General features: G+C 34.7%; 1 protein-coding gene across 2 annotated transcripts in view; it reads left to right on the plus strand.

Moving 5' to 3' along the window:
• FSTL5 (follistatin like 5) overlaps positions 1 to 17,779 on the plus strand; it is a 270,104-nt gene that overhangs the window by 128,522 nt on the left and 123,803 nt on the right. For both annotated transcript variants that reach the window (XM_058803344.1, XM_058803345.1), the window contains exon 5: positions 15,988 to 16,184. In XM_058803344.1, coding sequence (XP_058659327.1) covers positions 15,988 to 16,184 — 197 coding nt within the window. The remainder of the gene's footprint in view (positions 1 to 15,987; positions 16,185 to 17,779) is intronic.

Raw genomic sequence — 17,779 nt, forward strand, 5'->3', positions numbered from 1 at the left:
ATATGAATGTTTGTATTAGAATATTTTAGTGTGATAAGTCAAAAGTAGGGTTATATTTTTTTCTCAATTAATTGCCTTTTCATTAAATTATTACAGTTCTGTTGGATTTGTAGACTAAATATTTGAAGCTGAATTGCTACTGTTTTAAACAGAACAGCAATATTAGCAGTGACTGAACTGGAAGAAACTTGTTTTTGAGAAATGTGTGTAGTGGGTTATGTCCCTCAATTTACCTGTGTGTGTAGCCATTCAAGCTCTTCAAGTACCTTTGTTGCATTGCTAAAGAAAACTCTTTCTGACTGCACATTGTGCTTGTAGTCAGGGTTGATGACTTTCCTAATTGCATGCTATTCTTCAGAATGTGCTCATCTACCAGCAAATCATGCAATGCCAGAGCTGTGTTTTAAATTTCTGAGTAGGCTTGGGTAGGTTTGATAATATATGTGTGTTAATAATATCTACATAAATACTTTTAGGAACAAATAAAATTTGGGGGCAGTATGGCTAGTTTTGGAAATGTACCAGAAATTGTATTGTATGATGAGGTAACAATTCTTAGAGGTCACTTAAGGTTGGTTTTGCAATTTCTCTCAAGGCAGATAAAGACTAGCTTCACCTAAAGCCTATAACATGAAAATCCATTAATATTTTGGAATTGCAACTAATATTACTATCTAGATGGAGTTGAAATACTCCAGTAATTACAATTTTAAACTGTTCACATAAAGGGTTTTTCAGTAAAAGAGAAAATTTCAAATAGATTACACAAATATCTAGGGAATTGTTCTGGAGGAAAAACAAACAAGCACTAAATCAGTGTCCCAAACCATCATCCTAACCTGTTTCCAGTGTGCTTTTAAAAATTAAATGGATCATAAGAAGCATATTAAAATACAAATTATATTAAAATGTACATATAGGTTAAGCACTATTCTGTCTTGACAGAAGATATTTTTAATTTATTTATTTTTTCAACAGAAACATAGATTAACCATCTGATTAGTTTCTGTAATTACAACATAAAATAGAAGAGTTCCTTTTTTAACTCAAGAAACATAAACATTTAATGGGGAATTATAAATAAATGATTGTCTTTTTTATGTATAATTTCTGAGGCTTCCAAGCTTGTAACTTAATATTAGGTTATCAAGACCTTTGTGAATGAGTAAAATAGGTAGTTATTATTAAAATATTTTATAGAATCTACTTAAATTTATTTTGGGTTTATAAATAGTTTTTATTTTTACAGAGATCATATTTTCTTTCCAAATATAATTTTTATCTAAGAAGAAATAAATTTTCTGCGTAGTAACAAATTACTGTGAATACAAAAAAATCAACCTGTGTTCTAAAATTTCAGCCCTAATGTTTTTAGACCCAGAGCTGTTAGATTTTACATGGGTATGGAAAAGATGCCCTGCAGAGAAGGGCCTGGGGGTCCTGGTGGACACCCAGCTGTCCATGAGCCAGCAGGGGCCATGTGGCCAAGAGGCCAATGGTGTCCTGGGGTGCATTAGGAAGAACATTCCAGCTGCCCCTCTGCTCAGCTCTGGTGAGGGCACATCTGGAGTGCTGTGTCCAGTTCTGGGCTCCTCAGGACAGAAGAGACATGGAGCTCCTGGATCACGTCTGGTGGAGGGAAACCAGGATGACCAAGAGATTGGAGCCTCTCTCATGAGGACAGGCTGAGGGAGCTGGGCCTGTTCAGCCTCAAGATGAGACAACAGAGAGGGGACCTCATCAGTGTCTGTCAGTGCCTGAAGGGAAGGTCTTAGAGGATGTTTCCAGGCCCTGCTCAGTGGTGCAGAGCAATGGAACAAGAGGCAATGGGCAGAAACTGATGCGCAGGAAACTCCACCTGAACATGAGGAACAACTTTTTTACTGTGTGGGTGAGCACACCCTGGAACAGGTTTCCCAGAGAGGGGGTGGAGTCTCCCTCACTGGAGATAATCAGGAACTGTCTGGACACAATCCTGTGCCTTGTGCTCCGTCATGACCCAGCTTGATCAGGGAGGTTGGGCCAGGTGTGACCGCTGTGGTCCCTTCCAATCTTTCCCATTCTGTGACCCTGTGAAGCAAATTTATTCTTTCCTTGGCCTAGTGTTCCCAAGCACATGACTTTTGGAATAAGCAATGTTCACCTGTACAAAAGAAAGTGTTTACTTTCTTTTTACAGTAAACACAATGCTCCTAATTTAATGCAGGAGTAACCTCTTGTCCACAGGACGAGGCTGAATTTGCTATTTTGTAATTTACATGAGTTGTACCTAAGCAAATTCCTTCAGCCATCTGCCACTAGTCAATAAATCCTTTTTTAATTTCCATTAATTCTTGTTAGAAAGATTGAAGAAATCCACCCATCTGTTTGATAGAAACATTATATCCACAGGAAAAGCACATTGAATATTTTATCATTGTTTGCTTTGGGGTGGGGGAAGATTATCTAGAGCAACTGCAGTAATGTGTAGGAATGTTCAATGTGCAGTTCTTAGATAAAGCTTGCGTATTAATTCATTGAGTAAATGAGGAATGAAATATTCTGATAGTCAAGAATTCAGTGCCAATACAAGAGTGCAAGGACTCATTTGCTTTTAACATAGTTGATCCTACTGTAGTGAGTAAATGAACTCACTTAACAAGTCAGAAACCATCAAGGAAAATTGAGTGGTAGAGAAATAGAAATGGGTAATGGAAAGAGGTAAGTGATCATATTCTGTGAATTTGCCTTTAGAATATAAGTTCTTCTGAACTGATAGCATTTATATTTGCTGAGCATGACATTTTTAGCATTGAACAAATACTAATCTAAATAAATTGGACCTGATTTTCATGTCAGATGGCAAAAGGACAATAACAGAAACCACATCTGTTTAGAGAGCTGCTCTCTAGCAGCCCATTTTTGTTGCTGACCAAATACTTCTGTTCTGACAAAATATTTTTCTTCATATCTGACAATATCTAATGCACACCAATAAATAGTTATATGACATATGTCTGGTGAAATTCTGCTTAGAGGACTACCTTTGACAAAAAAAAAAAGTCCCCATCAGTATTGTGTGATGAGAAATAGCTTTGAAGGAAAATATTTACTATAGATTGTGTTCCAGAAGGTCATACCATGGCAGCATGCCTTGATGATGAGATAAAAGAACACTCAAATAACTGGCTAAATATATACCCACTTGTGAATCCTAAACTGGGAAAATTTTATGCTAAGAAGAGTTTCTGAGTGTTCCTCAACTCTTTTGCTGAGATATGCAACATAAAATTACTTTATGCTCAGATTTCAGTTCAGAATCCTATATCTGAATCTGACCCTTTGCAAGGAGATTGGTTGGCAAAGTGACAGTTGCAGCAGTGGTAGTGTTTTGTTCAGCATGAATTGCATTATATACTTATTTTTAATGTATATGTTGAAATGGTGTATTTCAGAAATGTTTGTTACTTGGTATGTGCTTTAGCTTCAGTAGTATCTATTGAGGGTGTTCTGTGCTCATGAATGGCTAAAGAAGTTGGTGTGTCTGCTCACATCCTTAATTTAGTCTTTCTGTCCTGATGTAAAATATTAATTAAAAAGTTTAGTGGTTGTAGTTTTTTTTTTAATCAGACCTACTTATAAAAATATTTTTCCTTTTCATGATGATTTTCTTTTTACATGTCTGGTCTCTTTTTCCCCTGGGGTAAAAATAGAATGATAAATTTGGTAACCTGCTTGTGACCTTCACAGGTCAGGAATTGCTTGGTCTGCTGTTCATAACAAACCTGGCACGTGTGGATTTAGGAATTTATTCTGCTAAGGCTTTTTTAATCTTCCTTTTTCTAAGTGCCTTAGAGCTGTCTAATGGTAACCTAGAAGATTATACCCAATTAAGGTATAGACGGGTTTCTCAGTTTATAGCCAGACTGTCTGCTCTCAGCACCTGAGCTGCACCTGAGCTTGTGCCTTGTAATTAAGAGGCTTCCCCTGTGAAAGCCGCGGGTGTTGATGTGAGCCAGCGAATGGGTAAGCCTGCAGAGGCAGAGGTGTCAGTGTCATGCCATCACTGTGCCCCACTGCCTGCTAAGGAACGTGGCTTGGTGAGGCTGTCTCACTTTTTTGCAGTATGCTTTTAGGCCTTTCACACTGAAATCTTTTCCGGTTCCTCTGCTTCAAATTCTTGTTGCCCTCCGGCTCCTGTTCAGGATCTGAGGCTGAGCCTGCGAAGATGCCTCAGGGATCCCTCTGAAGCCTGGGCACTCAGTCAGGCTTAGGAAGGCTGCCCCCACCTTCTGTAAGGTCAGATCTGCTTTATTTTTAGGAGTGCAGCTGAGAATACAGTGTAATTCACTTTGCTGACACACACTAATTTACTGAACATGAGAATTGAGGAAAAATGCTCTCTTCTTAATGAGATAATTTTTGTTACTTAGAATAGTTTGAAGTTTGGGTACACACCTCCTGTCTCTCGTGATACATAGTATATCCAAATAGAAAATGTCCTTCATGGGGTTGAAAAAATTTATTTATATTATTCTTAGACTTGAAAAGCCCTTCCAGAAGAAACCTCTCTGTGCATTTACGTAAAAAATTAAGCAGTGAATTTGGTGTAGGGGATAGGTTCATATTAAATAACAATTTCCACCTTCATTAGTGTGTCTTCTCAAATTAGTTACTTTTTTCAGAAGGACTTGTGACGCTATGAAGCTGACCATGTATTGAGCATTTTATCTCAAATGCTGTCCCCAAATTCTTGACCATTTGTTTTGGTGGATTTTTGAAGAATAACTGATGTTTTTAAACCTCTTACAAGTCAGAAAGGATGAAGCTGCTTTGAAGTTTTACAACATACTTCAGCTGACCCACAAATATAACTAGATAGTCCTTTTCTGGAAGATAGCTACTGTGGTTTCTTGCAGTTTCTCTTTACTCACACAGCTGTGTATCCCTGCTGAATTAGCTATCATTAACAGCTTTTAACGAAGGTTACTGTTCCTAGGTGGGACTCAAAGTAATTTTAATTGGTCAGGCATTTCTTGAAGTCACTAAAGTTTTGAATTGAAAAATAGTGGCAGTTTCTTAGAGTTTTAAAGAATCATTAATTTAACAAAAAGAGCTCTTAAAGAACTGCCTGTCATGTGCCCTTGCTTTCCAGCCTTTTCCTATTTATTCCAGGGTTATGTTATGGGTAGTATATGCAAAAGGGGCCATGTTGCAATTTACATGCTGGTGTATTTTCCAATTTATTACAAGGCTGAAAATATTTCTCAATCATAAGCATTTACAAAAGGTAAATGCACAGGTTCTTTGCATCTCAGAATTTTGGTTACTGGTAATTTAATTTGGTTAAAATTTACTGTCTGTTTGAGACTTCAAAAATATATTTCTGTATCTGTGGGAGGATCTTGACTACCTCTCCTCTCAACAGAATGGGTGAAGTTGGAAGGCAAGATAAGGTTATTCATTAAAAAGATGATAATCTGTATCTAAATGCTGTTCATTTTATTTCCTGCCAATACATATAATATATTAATTATTTCTGAGAAATATGGAGGTGAGAATTTTTGGATTCATGTTTTCTCTTAAAGCAAAACAGAATCCAGAAAGAGCCCCCTGTTAACCCACATCCAAAGACAGCTATATTTACAATTCTAGAAAAGCAGGACAGCAAATGTATGAATGACTTTTAACATCTCAGTATTTATCCAGTTTAAGGGTTATTTTTTAATTTCTAAGAGACAATTTTATGTCCATTCTCACCACTTCCTCTTTATTATATAGGGAATGTAGAAAAAGAAGAGAAATAAAGATTGAATTTCATTTTCAAGGTTATTTGCAGAGTAAGTCTTTTTGGAAAGCCTTAATCTGGCTACCTTCTTTCTGCTTTTTCAGTGCTACTGGAATGTCTTGTAAACATAATTACTCTTACTAGTTAATTCCACTCTTTTCTCAGAACAGGAATAATAATAGTAGTAGTGTTAGCACTAGTAGTAATAATAATAACAGCAGCAATAACATTCTTTGCCTCTATTACATGAATGTTGTGGTACCCATTGGTTGTAAAAGATAGAATTCAGTCTCCAAGTCAGATGGCAGACTAAATTTGGGTTACTTTCACTGGTAGGAAGCTCTGAAAACTACCTAACTTGAAAATAATCTCAGAATTAGGATAATATGAAGCTCTTTTTCACCTTTTTTTTTTTTCCCTCTTCTTTCCTTTTCAGTTAAGGTCTAGAGGTAAATTTAGGTTGAACCTGCATAAATTTACAAATCCTTAAAATAAGGTTTTCATCCATTAACACGCGTGGTGCATATCACAGTACAATCTTCTTTCCAGTGTACTGCTTTTTCTAAAGACTTCAGTCTTTAAATCAGTTTTGTATTCCTAAGGATACAGGAATTAAAGGACTTCAAGACTAATAGTAATTAATACACGCCTTTTATTTCTAGACAAGGATTTTTGAACATTTGTGTTGTGTGTCTTATTAGTTACAATGAGAAAAGTCTGGTGCTAGTATGTGGAATTCAGTCAGGCTGAATCACTAGAGATATTGTCACCACTTTTCAGTGCATATAAAATATGTTTTACACAGTATGCATTTTCCATGAATTTCTTGTACATTATTTTTCAACTAGAACAAGTCTATAAAAGTAGAATATAGTTTGAAAAAATCCACTAGGTAATCTGATAGTAGTAGTACAATTGTATTTGCGCATTTTCTGTCATGTATGGAAAGGGAATATCTTTTTTCAAAATAATAATTTCTTTACCATGGTGTTGTTCAATATAAGAAAATAAAATTGAGTGAATTTTATCTAAATCAAATCTGTGCCTGCTATTTCAAGCAACTAGCTAAGATGAAATTTATAGATCGAGTTTGTTTCTAGAGCTTTTTAAATGAGTTTGTGGATTTAATTTCTATTTAGTACAAAAATAAGAGCTGAGGATACTTGTTTATAGCCCCAATTATTTCTGTAGAACAGCTAGTACTTTATTATAGTGTTCCCGCTGTGTTCCTGTTTTTCTGAAACAACAAAATATAGCAGCAGCTAAACTTGTTCTGCAATGGTATCTTAAGCAGTGTTATGCAGATACGATTTTCCCATGCTTAACAGGGTAATTTACACCTTTACAACATTAAATGGTTTAAACAACTCATCTTTTATCTTATTTGCATTTGAACCAGGCTGTTGTTTTGTTATCATTAGAACACATAAGTATACATATTTATATACACACTCTGTTTCTGACATCATTTCCTAACGTATTTTCTCTGGAACTGTAATAGCAGTATTACATGTCAGGGGGTTACTTTTCATTTGCATTTAATGTTTAATGTATCTATTCTTATTTGTTAACCTGTTTGACATTTTCACCTGTTGTTAAGCAATCTGAAAATTGAAACAAAAGTGTTTTCACAATAGATTTGTGTGTGAAGTTTGAAAATTAGTTTTCCATTATATTTAGGAAGAATCTGAATGTAATGATTTCTTTAATAGCTTGGTGGAAAACTTGGCCCTTTTCACTGGTTTTCTTTCACAGTTAAGGGTCTTTTCAGTACGCAGATGTTAATTTAATTCAGTCACTGAAAGATTCTCTGCTCTTGGAATTTGCTCTCATGGCTCCTTCTTGATAAACCAGCTGAACCTGTATGGCATCAAGACTGTGCAGAAACTTTACAAAATTTGTGGTGATGGAGAATGTTTTAGTATGGTGTGAGATGAGAATCCGCCTAAAGAGAAATACCCCAAAAGACAGCCTATAATCTTCTTTTTCATTCAGAATTTGTTTTTAGAGACTGGAAGCCTATTTACATCAAAGTCCAAGTTTGAAAGGAGGAAAACAGAAACAGCAGATGTGGAAATAACACTTCTACAAATAGGCAAGAATTGTATCCCTTTTGCAGGTTGCATATTTTGAAATCTTACACTAACTCTCTTCATTTATCTTTGAACAGGAGACATATAGAATGAAAACTGTCAGTTTACATTATCTATTGTGAGGGGATAGATGTACCCAGTTGCTCTGTGGCACATGCTAGTTGACAGGTTGAAAGTCCATATTTTAAAGTGTTGGATGTTATTTTATGATTGCTGTCATGTTTCCATACGTAAACCAGACCACCTATTTTAGAGATTTTATATAAAATTTATATAAAAATAATTCTGTATCAAAACACGTATTTTTAGGAATTCAGGAGTATTAAATTCAAATATTGATCTATTTTCTCTAGGTAGCCTATTCTGTGACTGTGAAAGAAAAGAATGATCAAAACACTTTTTAAGGATGACTGGTCAAACTTTGTGCATAATTTGAGACCTTTGCAAGGTTCACACTACATCTCTAAATACAAGTCTGGTTATGTAGGCCTGGCTTTTCTCTTGCATTGATTTACACCACTAACTTCAAGTAGGAGTCTGAGTAGAAATTCAGACACAAGTGTGTGTGATGCCAAGTTATTGTTAATTTTTGGTTCCACATGTATACACACACACACATAAAACTGAGCCTACTTTTCTTATAGCAAAAGACTGAACGTAACAACTTCTGCTATTTGCAGCAAACCCCAACTGTGCTAAAGGTGAAATAAAGGAAAAAGTGGGCATAGGTGATGGTGGACAAGAAATAGAAATGGAGCAACAGAACTGTCTTCTTTTTCTTTCATCCCCCTAAATTTTAGTACCTTTTTCGTTTGGCTTAGCCCAGCCTTCATTCCTTACCTTCATAAACGTATTAATACTCCATGTTTCTGGGAAGCTTTTGGGAAAAGGAAGATTATGGCTTATTACTTCATCTGTTTCAGTAGCTTTCTGTTTCTCTGTTTGTGTTTAATAAGAGAGAGCCCTCTGATACATGCTTCCTAAGAAGCAGAAGTAGAATTCTGCATAGATTTTTCTGGTGAGGCTTACATTCCACAAGTGTTTTCTTGCTGGATGTGGAATGCTTTTTTTTTTTTTTTTTAATGTAGGCCTATAGCGTTTTACAGCTTTCATAGCATCGCTTAAGATACTTCAAGTCAAAAATTGTTTAAGCCCTGTGGGAGGAAGCTAACAGCAGCAATGGTTGCATTAACTCTACTAGAGGGGAAAATAAAATGCTGCATTAAACTTCTGTCTCAACCTTCATTTTTAATAATGCCTTCCTTTGGGACATACTTATTTTCTCTTTTTGTCTCTCAAATTTCTTTTAAGGAGGACAAGGAAGCCGAGATTATCTTGTTAATGTTATGCATTAATGTTTACTGATGAAACAGAAGGTTAATTTTTTTTAAGATGTATGAAACAAAATAGAAAACCTGATCTAAAAGCTTGAGCTGGATACAAGAAAAAAACCGAAACCCTTCAGTTGTAAAATGCACTCATTTTCATCTCTTCTTTACCGTGGTATAATACCTCAAAGTAAGCATGAAAGACATGAGTAGTTCTGAGAAGTGATATCACTGCATGAAATCAGTGTGGATTTGAGTTGTTTCACCACAGGGTCAATCCTGTTGAAGAGTCCTGTATTTTCCAGTTTTAGACTAGCACTGCTTACAGTGTTTATGGTGCTAACATGCAGTCCATACAATCCCAACATTCACTGTTTCCTCAGCTGTGTAAAATGATGTTTTGCTCATTACTGCCAACCTGCTAGAGCTTTCAAATGCCAGCTTGAAGGTGAAAGTTTATATGACCTATTTCCTTCCATCCAGAGATCTGTGATATAACAACTACTCTGCATTAACAATCAGAACAATAACACAGATCACTACCCCAAAAGCTGATTTCAGTACTTTTTGTAACTGATTTTCAGTTACTTTTTTGGTTAATCTTAATGCAAATTTATTACAGCTTCTGCTGTCTCTTAAGCTAAGTGGCATTTCTCTAAGGAAGATCTGAATAGTATATCTGAACTATTGATTGTTTAGGCAGTGAAAAGCTGTTTATATGTATCCCCAGATAAGTCTGGACACCAGACTTGAGCCAATATGTGGAATTAAGGGATATTATTACTTTTGTCTTATGAATTTTAGTTTTGAAAAGTTGCAGTGGTTAAGGACATTTTAACTGGGGGTATCTGAGGAAAGGACAACATTATTCCTTATTTGCAAAGTACAGCTAAGGCTTTGAAAATCTAGATTAATTTCTGTTTTATATACCAGCTATAGTAATTAATTAGAAGTATTTTTCAAGGACAATAACAGATATTGCTTTAAACTTTTGTGTTTGTGTGCCTGTCTCTCTATAATTGCATGGTTGGTTTATGTGGGAGCTATTTTTATATGTATATTCCAAAACAATAGAGAGCACTGTTGAACATTCTTAAAAATTTTTGTAGCTATTTAAATCTATTTGCACAACAGAATTGAGTAATTGAAGTCCTTAACACCTAAGTATCTTGACTTTGGCAGTAATGCTGAATTTAGATTTAGATAATTGTATATGTCATTAGAAAGTTTGGATGGATGCTGCACAATAAGACTGAAAGCAGCACATCTGCTGTGTGTAAATTACCCAGCCCCCCAGTCCTCCCAAAAAAACCAAAAACCCAGAAGCCAAACACAGATTCAAAATGTCTTTTTTTTTTCTTTCTTTCTTTTTTTTCACTACGTCTGAATGTGTAAATCTGAGCAGCTGTTGGGCCAAAATTTGTAGGCCTGAAATCTCCTGGGTTTTTTTAAATGGTAGAAAATTCTCAAATTCTCACTTTTTATTTAAAACGTGGCTTCAACAGGGAAAAGCTTTGATGTTAATTCCTGTTTATTTCCTTTGAGTGTAAAAGTTTTCCTCTCTACCTGCCTCGGACTCTGGGCCATAGGTCAAAATTTAGTTCTATTGCATGGGTGAGATTGTTTCTCTTCTAAGTCCAGAGATTCAGTGGGACCAAAGAATAAGGGTCAAAACTTTTGACCTCCAGATTTGGAAGATATGAGTTTTATATTCAAAAATAAGATATTGTGAAATGATATCTGACTTGAAGTTTCTTTCAGATAAACCTGAGCAATTTCGGTGTCTACAGTGTCCCTTTATTTGTTAGGCCTACAAGTAAAAGTACAACTTTCATGCTTTAACTATAGACAGATGTTGAGGAATAGATGAATTAATGAAGACCTTCAAGTTTCCCCTTATGTTATGTTTGAAATTTATTGATATCAGATATGTCCATGTGAATGTGCATATGAATGTGTGTGTGCATATCTGTATAATTTTCTGTATGTATGTGTGTATATATATATAATCTTGGATTAATTTCTCATGTTTGCTCCAAGCAGTATAATTTGTGATTTTGCAGTGAATTGTTTTGGTTAATTAGATTATTCTGAATATGTTCAGAATGTAGAAGGTTAGAAGTTGCTGCTTATCAGGTCTATTCCATTTCCTACAATCTGATTTATGCATATATCTGTTTTGGATTATTTAAAACTGCTCATATGAGATATGCTTCACTGAAAACTGGTTGCCATGTCTGAAAGATCCAAAGTTATTTTAGTTTTAAAAGAATAATGTGGAAACTGTTTGTGCTATATAGATATAGATAAAAATCTATCAATAGATAGAGATAAAACACAGTGCAAAATCACAAATAGCTCAGAATCAAATTGTATCTCAGCACCTGATGTCTTTTGTAGGGATAAACATGCTGTGAATATTAGCTTTCTGACACAGGGGTTGTTCTGCTAAATGGAGTGGCTCAGGCAAAGAAAAGCTAAAGTGTTAACCTGACCATGAATGTGGTGAAAGAACTGAGAAATCAAATGGTTTGCTTTATTGTGTTTTTTAAATATGTGCATTCTTTTCTTCTTTCTGTATATTCATGTTTTTCTAAAAACTAAAAAATACAACAATCTGATATCTGACTTTGGATGTAAGGAGTGTTCCCTAAATTATTAACTTAGCTGATTCTTTATTATTTTTCTGTAGGTGATAAGAATGTGTATGTTCCTTTCCCACATTTTCATGAAGAATTAGTTAATTTTGTGATAATTTTTGTCGTACAAATTAAGCACAACTAATTGTCAAACAGAACTTCTTTTTCTGTTTTAGGCAGATAGCAGCATTCAATACTGTCTAGAAGGACAGTAGCACTCAAAATCTAACTTTGAGCTGTTTCCTAGGTAACAGAGATACAGCTATAAAACTGTAATATACAGCTAATATTTCAATTTTTCTACTATTTTTGAGTTTGAATGAATTAAACCCTAAGAATATCGCTATTTCAGAAAGAGCAAAATATGGAACTGGAGACCTGCACTTAGATTCCATTGTGTTTGTCCTGTCACTTTTAGGTTCCTGGACATCTTCTATGATTGCATAAACAATGGCTTAAAACTTGTGAAATAAATCATGGTAGAGGGTTTTTTTTTTACTGAGGGTGTTTTGTTTGTTTTGGGGTTGGTCGGTTGGTTTTTTGGAGAAAAACTCTTGTGTAGTAGAACTGGTGCTTTCCATGAATGAAACTAACAGGAAAGCAAATTTTGTGTTTTCTTTTTCTATTATTACTTGGATTTTTTTTCAGAAAATAAAGATTTATTTTCGTAGGAATTCTTGTTCAAAAGTGAAAGAAAAAATTACTAAAAAATGGAATTAAGTTAGTAAATTATGTACATGTCAGTTACCCTTTCATGTATGTAGCTAATTATATAGAATTTAGTAGGCCTTTTTGGAAGTAATATAATGTAGTGTATTCCCAGTAGTTTGTCTTTCTCAATTTCGTTAAGCATAAATTACTTTTCCTCACTACAAAGGTTGACATACTAATCCCCATTTACCATTCATGTGTCATTGAGACAACTATTTCACAAATAACGCTTACTAAATTACAACATAAATAAAGCAACTGAGTTTTTCTCTCTGCTCCTACTGCAGCCTGGGGGAGGTCTCTTGTAAATAGAGCCTCATTCCTGTAATTTAAACATCAGCTTCACACTTCCTCAAATATTGCAGTAAAAGGCAATCATGACAATGAGAAGCAATTTGTTAATGAAATTGTGGCCTGTGTTCACTAAGAGTCTCTCAGTGTTTCCTTGTGATTCCTTTATCTGTCAGTAATATCCATCCATCATGCTTGTCCTTAAATTATAGATGTTGGTGTAAAGACTACGTTCAATTATGTATGAAATTGAAAAGTTTTTAGTGTAGTATAGCTGTGGGGACCTGGTTTACCTCAACTTTAGTTAGCTGAGATCATAAACTGACAGTTCATCTCTCACTGGCTTCAAGTGAACTGCTAAAATTCATAGTAATATTTAGAAAGTGGGTGTTAGATCAAAATATACATAATATAATATTTCTAACGGATTACTTTGCTAAATTTATGAATGAAATTTTTTCTACAGGAAGTACCCAAACTTGTGGCATTAGCAGTCTCTCAGATTATTTTGTAATGGACAGCATTTATGTTTTTTATTAAAAAATAATACAAATAATTTTCTCCTCTGGTAAAATGTATAAATGGTTTATAAGCATGCAATATGTAAGTGCTCTTATAGGACTATTATACTAGCTACAGAAGTTTGTGCTGTGCAAGGAGAAGCAGAAATGTCATGGAAAAGATATTTTCTGAATTCTTCTCTCTCTCTGAACAGGTGTTGTGACAGAATATATTAGTTCATTTTTTCTTAAGTTTTAGGTGTAAAGGTAATGTTTAAAGTACATTAAAATGTCTTTCCTGGACTGTGATCAAACTTCTTTTACAACTTTTTTCCATAAACTCTATTTGGAGTTAAAAGTTAGAAATGCAACTAATTACTGCAATGTTTTTCATGATCATGTGATACATACATTTAATTGTTTTTCTTCTAAATTTGCATTACTTGTAAAATCACTCATGGAAATATTTGTGCAGTTTGCACCTAAGTTGTCCAGAATTTATAATTAAATAATCTTCAGTATTCAAATGTACATTGGCATTATTATTGCCTTTGTTGAGATGAAAACCTCTTTTCAATTCCTGGTCAGTCATTAAAGGGACAGGCATGGTTCTGTGCTTGAAGGAAGAAAAAACTCATCAGTGTGAGTTTCTCTTTTAAACTCAGACATGAAGCAAGTTTTCAGCGCTCCTGTGACAAATCCATGATTTAACAGGTGTTATTAAGAAAACTAACTCTTTTACTATGTTCTGTATCTGTAAAGAATAGCTCTTTGCAGTTTTAAACTTGCAGAATGAGACTGATCATTTTAGGGGCTAAAATCTAAATGTGGTAGCTAGCTCTGATAGCCATGCACTAACTAACAAATAGGATTTGTCTTGTCTTCCCTGCCATCCCTGCCATGAGTGTAGGCAAGATGCTGTCAGCCATCACCTGCAGCCAGACTGTCTTTTCAAAGGCACCACAGCCAGAAAAGTTTTCTATGGGAGACAAAGATGGTACTTGTTTTCTGGCCCAGTCTCTTGGAGTTCACCCAAATGAATTAGAGTATGTTCAAGTTAAGTGCTCTTTTCCCTCCCCACCACCTGGAGCCTGCATCCCTTCAGATGGCAAGGTTTGCTCACTGCAGCTTCAGAATGCCTGAGGAATAAACATGTTTCCCTACTGAGTATTTCTGCATTAGGCCCCTGAAAAGCAGTCACGCAGAACTCAGCTCTCACAAATTGTATGGCCTCAATCTTCATGCCCCCGGCAGATGAGGACAAATATGCAAATACTATGCATAGCTTAGGCTGTCAGTTAAATACAACTTGGGTCTGTGTATTTCTGTTACTTAAATAGCTGTATAGCAGTTGGTGGCTTTTAGAAAAACCAAAACAAAAAAGGCTAGAGTGGTTTTGATTCCAAAAGCCATTTTTTCTTCCATGATTTAACATCTATCATAAATCCTTCTCTTCTAGATCTCAGTCTTTCTAAGATAGTGAGAAGCATTTACAAACTTTTTCCCTATCTGCCTTTTGTAATGTCTGTGCACATGCTTACAGTATCACCATAACAATGCACATGCCATTAAATATACCAAAATAATTAATTCCAGTCCCATTCATATAAATTAGATGATTCTTAAAAGATCCACTTAGAAAAAAGCTGCCTCCACAGTTTCCACGAGGTAAATAGTTTCTCATAAATCCATGTAACTTCAGAATAGTAACTAAAAAGATGATTACAAAATTTCTTTCTTTGCTAATCAATATATTGCTCTAGTCTTGAGTCACTGCTTTAAGTTAAATATTGGCTAAATGCGAATATACATCTGCCACAAATACATGGTGTTAGGCTGGTACATATTTGCATGTCTCATCTTATAAAAAGCCCTTTCAAAATCCTAAGGTTATCATAATAAAAAGCACCAAAAAACTCTTTGAAACTGTTTCTCTATCTAGCTTTAAATATGCAGCAACTGACATAAGAAAACACCAGGCATACATTATTTTGTGGTTTGCTTTAAAATAAGTACTGACTGTAATCATTGTATGCAAGACATTTCTGTAACATTTTCCACTTTATGGAGGACTTGATAATGAAAGGAGTAAATCAGATCTTGTCAAAGATATCCTTTCCCTTCCTTTTGCAGCCCCACCTTTTCTTGTTCAAATAAGCTTGCTATGTCCAATAAATGAAAAGGTAGATAGCTTATGAGCACTAAAGAGTAATTTCTTCTTTCTGAAGTCAAATATTATTATGAAATATATACAGTATATATTTTTCTGTCATTTTTGCAGAGGTTTTTGCATACATTTATATGAAAAGCTTTACTAGAGGTAAAACTTTAATAAATCTTGGGATGCACATTTAAAGAGTGATAAATTTATAAAGTCCAGGCTTGGAAACTGATAGAAGTTTCCTTAGTTTCTATAAAAAGAAAACTTTGTCTAAGAAAATATCTAAAACTGCAATACTTTGTTTTTGTTTTAATTTGAAGTCCAGACAAAGAAATGTTATGGTTCAAACTATTACAGAATTAATTTCTCATCTCTTAAAAGAACCCTGTTTGTAGTGCTATATGCTTTTTCATGTTTTGGGTTTGGATTTTTTACCTTTAAACTTTTAATAGGAAATCAAGTTCCAAATAGTCTTGTTTTGTGTGTTTTCTTTTTAGGGGATAAATGCAAACCTGCTGAATATACTGAAGTGAAAAATATATTACTGGATCTACAAAACCAGAGATACATTGCACAATCAAAAGATAGATCTGTTGGTGAGAAAATGGCATTAAAGAAACTTCTTACAGATCAAATGTTCAATTATTTTGATTCAGACAACAATGGACTTGTGGATACTAACGAGTTATCTCAGGTAAGGTTTATTTTTGTTTCTATTAGCCCAGTGACTATTCAGATGTCTTTTTCAGGATATGTACAGAGGGAATATAATTTGGAAAATGTGAGTCTCTGAGATGGAAAACTTAATTTGAGAATTTTTGAATGGCTAAATTATTCACAAATTCTGTAGTGATTATTTAGAAATTTGAATATAATGCTTTGAATTATACTGCAGTGTGTTAGAGCACTCTAGGCTGCTGTGACCATGAGTTGTTTTATTATCCATGGCACACTATTATCAAGTCCAAGTGTATAGATGTATTGTAGAAGTTGAAAACAATTAAAATAATGAGATAAATCACTTCTGTAATACTAAAGAAGTGTTGCTGCTTTATCTTAGGGCTAGAGAAGTGCAGAAGAAATCTTGCAAAGAGAGTTCATGGTGATCTCTAAACAGAAAATTTTAACTAATAACAGATCTAAACCAGTAATTGCTTTTCTGGTAGGCATAGCAGCACTAGCCTTAATCTACTTGAAAGGATTGATTCTATTAAAGAGTGTTGACTGGGCAAATGTACCTTGATTACTAGAAACCTAATCATGGCTAAACTGTATTCATGAGTCTAATACTAGGCAGCTGATTAAAATTTTTAAAAATAGCAGTTTTTAGATGTGAGTGTTGAACATTATCCTGTAATGGATATGGCAGTGTTGCATGGCAGTGTTATGAGATATGCTGGAGTTATCATTTCCATACAGCTAACTTTGAAAGTTTTAGTTGCAATTCCAAGGACCAGAGGGTGATTGCAAATATAGCTATCATGTCAACTACTAGTTCACTATTTCAAAAGATTGATTTAAAAATATTTTTCTGTACTTTTCCAATATTGATTTTTCCTGCAGCTTTTAGAGTCTTTCAGAACTTCAACTTTTAAGGGACTTTGATGCCTGTATATATCTTACAAATAATAATTTATCTATGAACACACTATATGAATAGATAACGTAGATAGGAATCACATTTATAGATTTGCAAACTATATTTAATTCTTCTCTCTTCAGTTGCTACATGTAAAGTTTTCCTTTTTGTATGTACATTAAATATAGTTTTAAAATATAATAATAATAAAAAAAATCTTCCATTATTTTGTTTTCAAACTTTCTATGCATACTTTTCCCAGCATAATTTTTTTTCTATAAAGAGGAATTTATAATGGCACATCTAAAGTAGTTCTTTTTCACAAGTATGGAAACAAGTCCTCTTCAAGCCCCAAATATGTGGGTTTTGTTTTTGCTAAAACTCATTGCAGAAACATCAAATCATTCAACCTACAGATGAATGCAAAGTAAATTCACTGTCAGTGTTGTTTGCACGTTACTGTATGGTTTGGAAAGGTGGATACAAGGGAGTCAGTGAACCCCATGAGAGACCCGTGCTGGAGCAGTGAGATCCTGAAGGACGGTGCTATTTGGAAGGGACCAGTCGTGGAGCAGTTCAGGAGGAGCTGCATCCCATGGGAAGCACTCATGTTGGAGCAGTTCATGTCTCCTGCAGGAGAAGCCTGGAGGAGATGTTCCTCTGAGGAGGAGGGAGTAGAAAAGGGAACGTGTGATGAACTGGCTGCAGCC

Source organism: Ammospiza caudacuta, chromosome 4 (genome assembly GCF_027887145.1).
Source record: "Ammospiza caudacuta isolate bAmmCau1 chromosome 4, bAmmCau1.pri, whole genome shotgun sequence".
In the NCBI taxonomy this organism is placed as follows: domain Eukaryota; kingdom Metazoa; phylum Chordata; class Aves; order Passeriformes; family Passerellidae; genus Ammospiza; species Ammospiza caudacuta.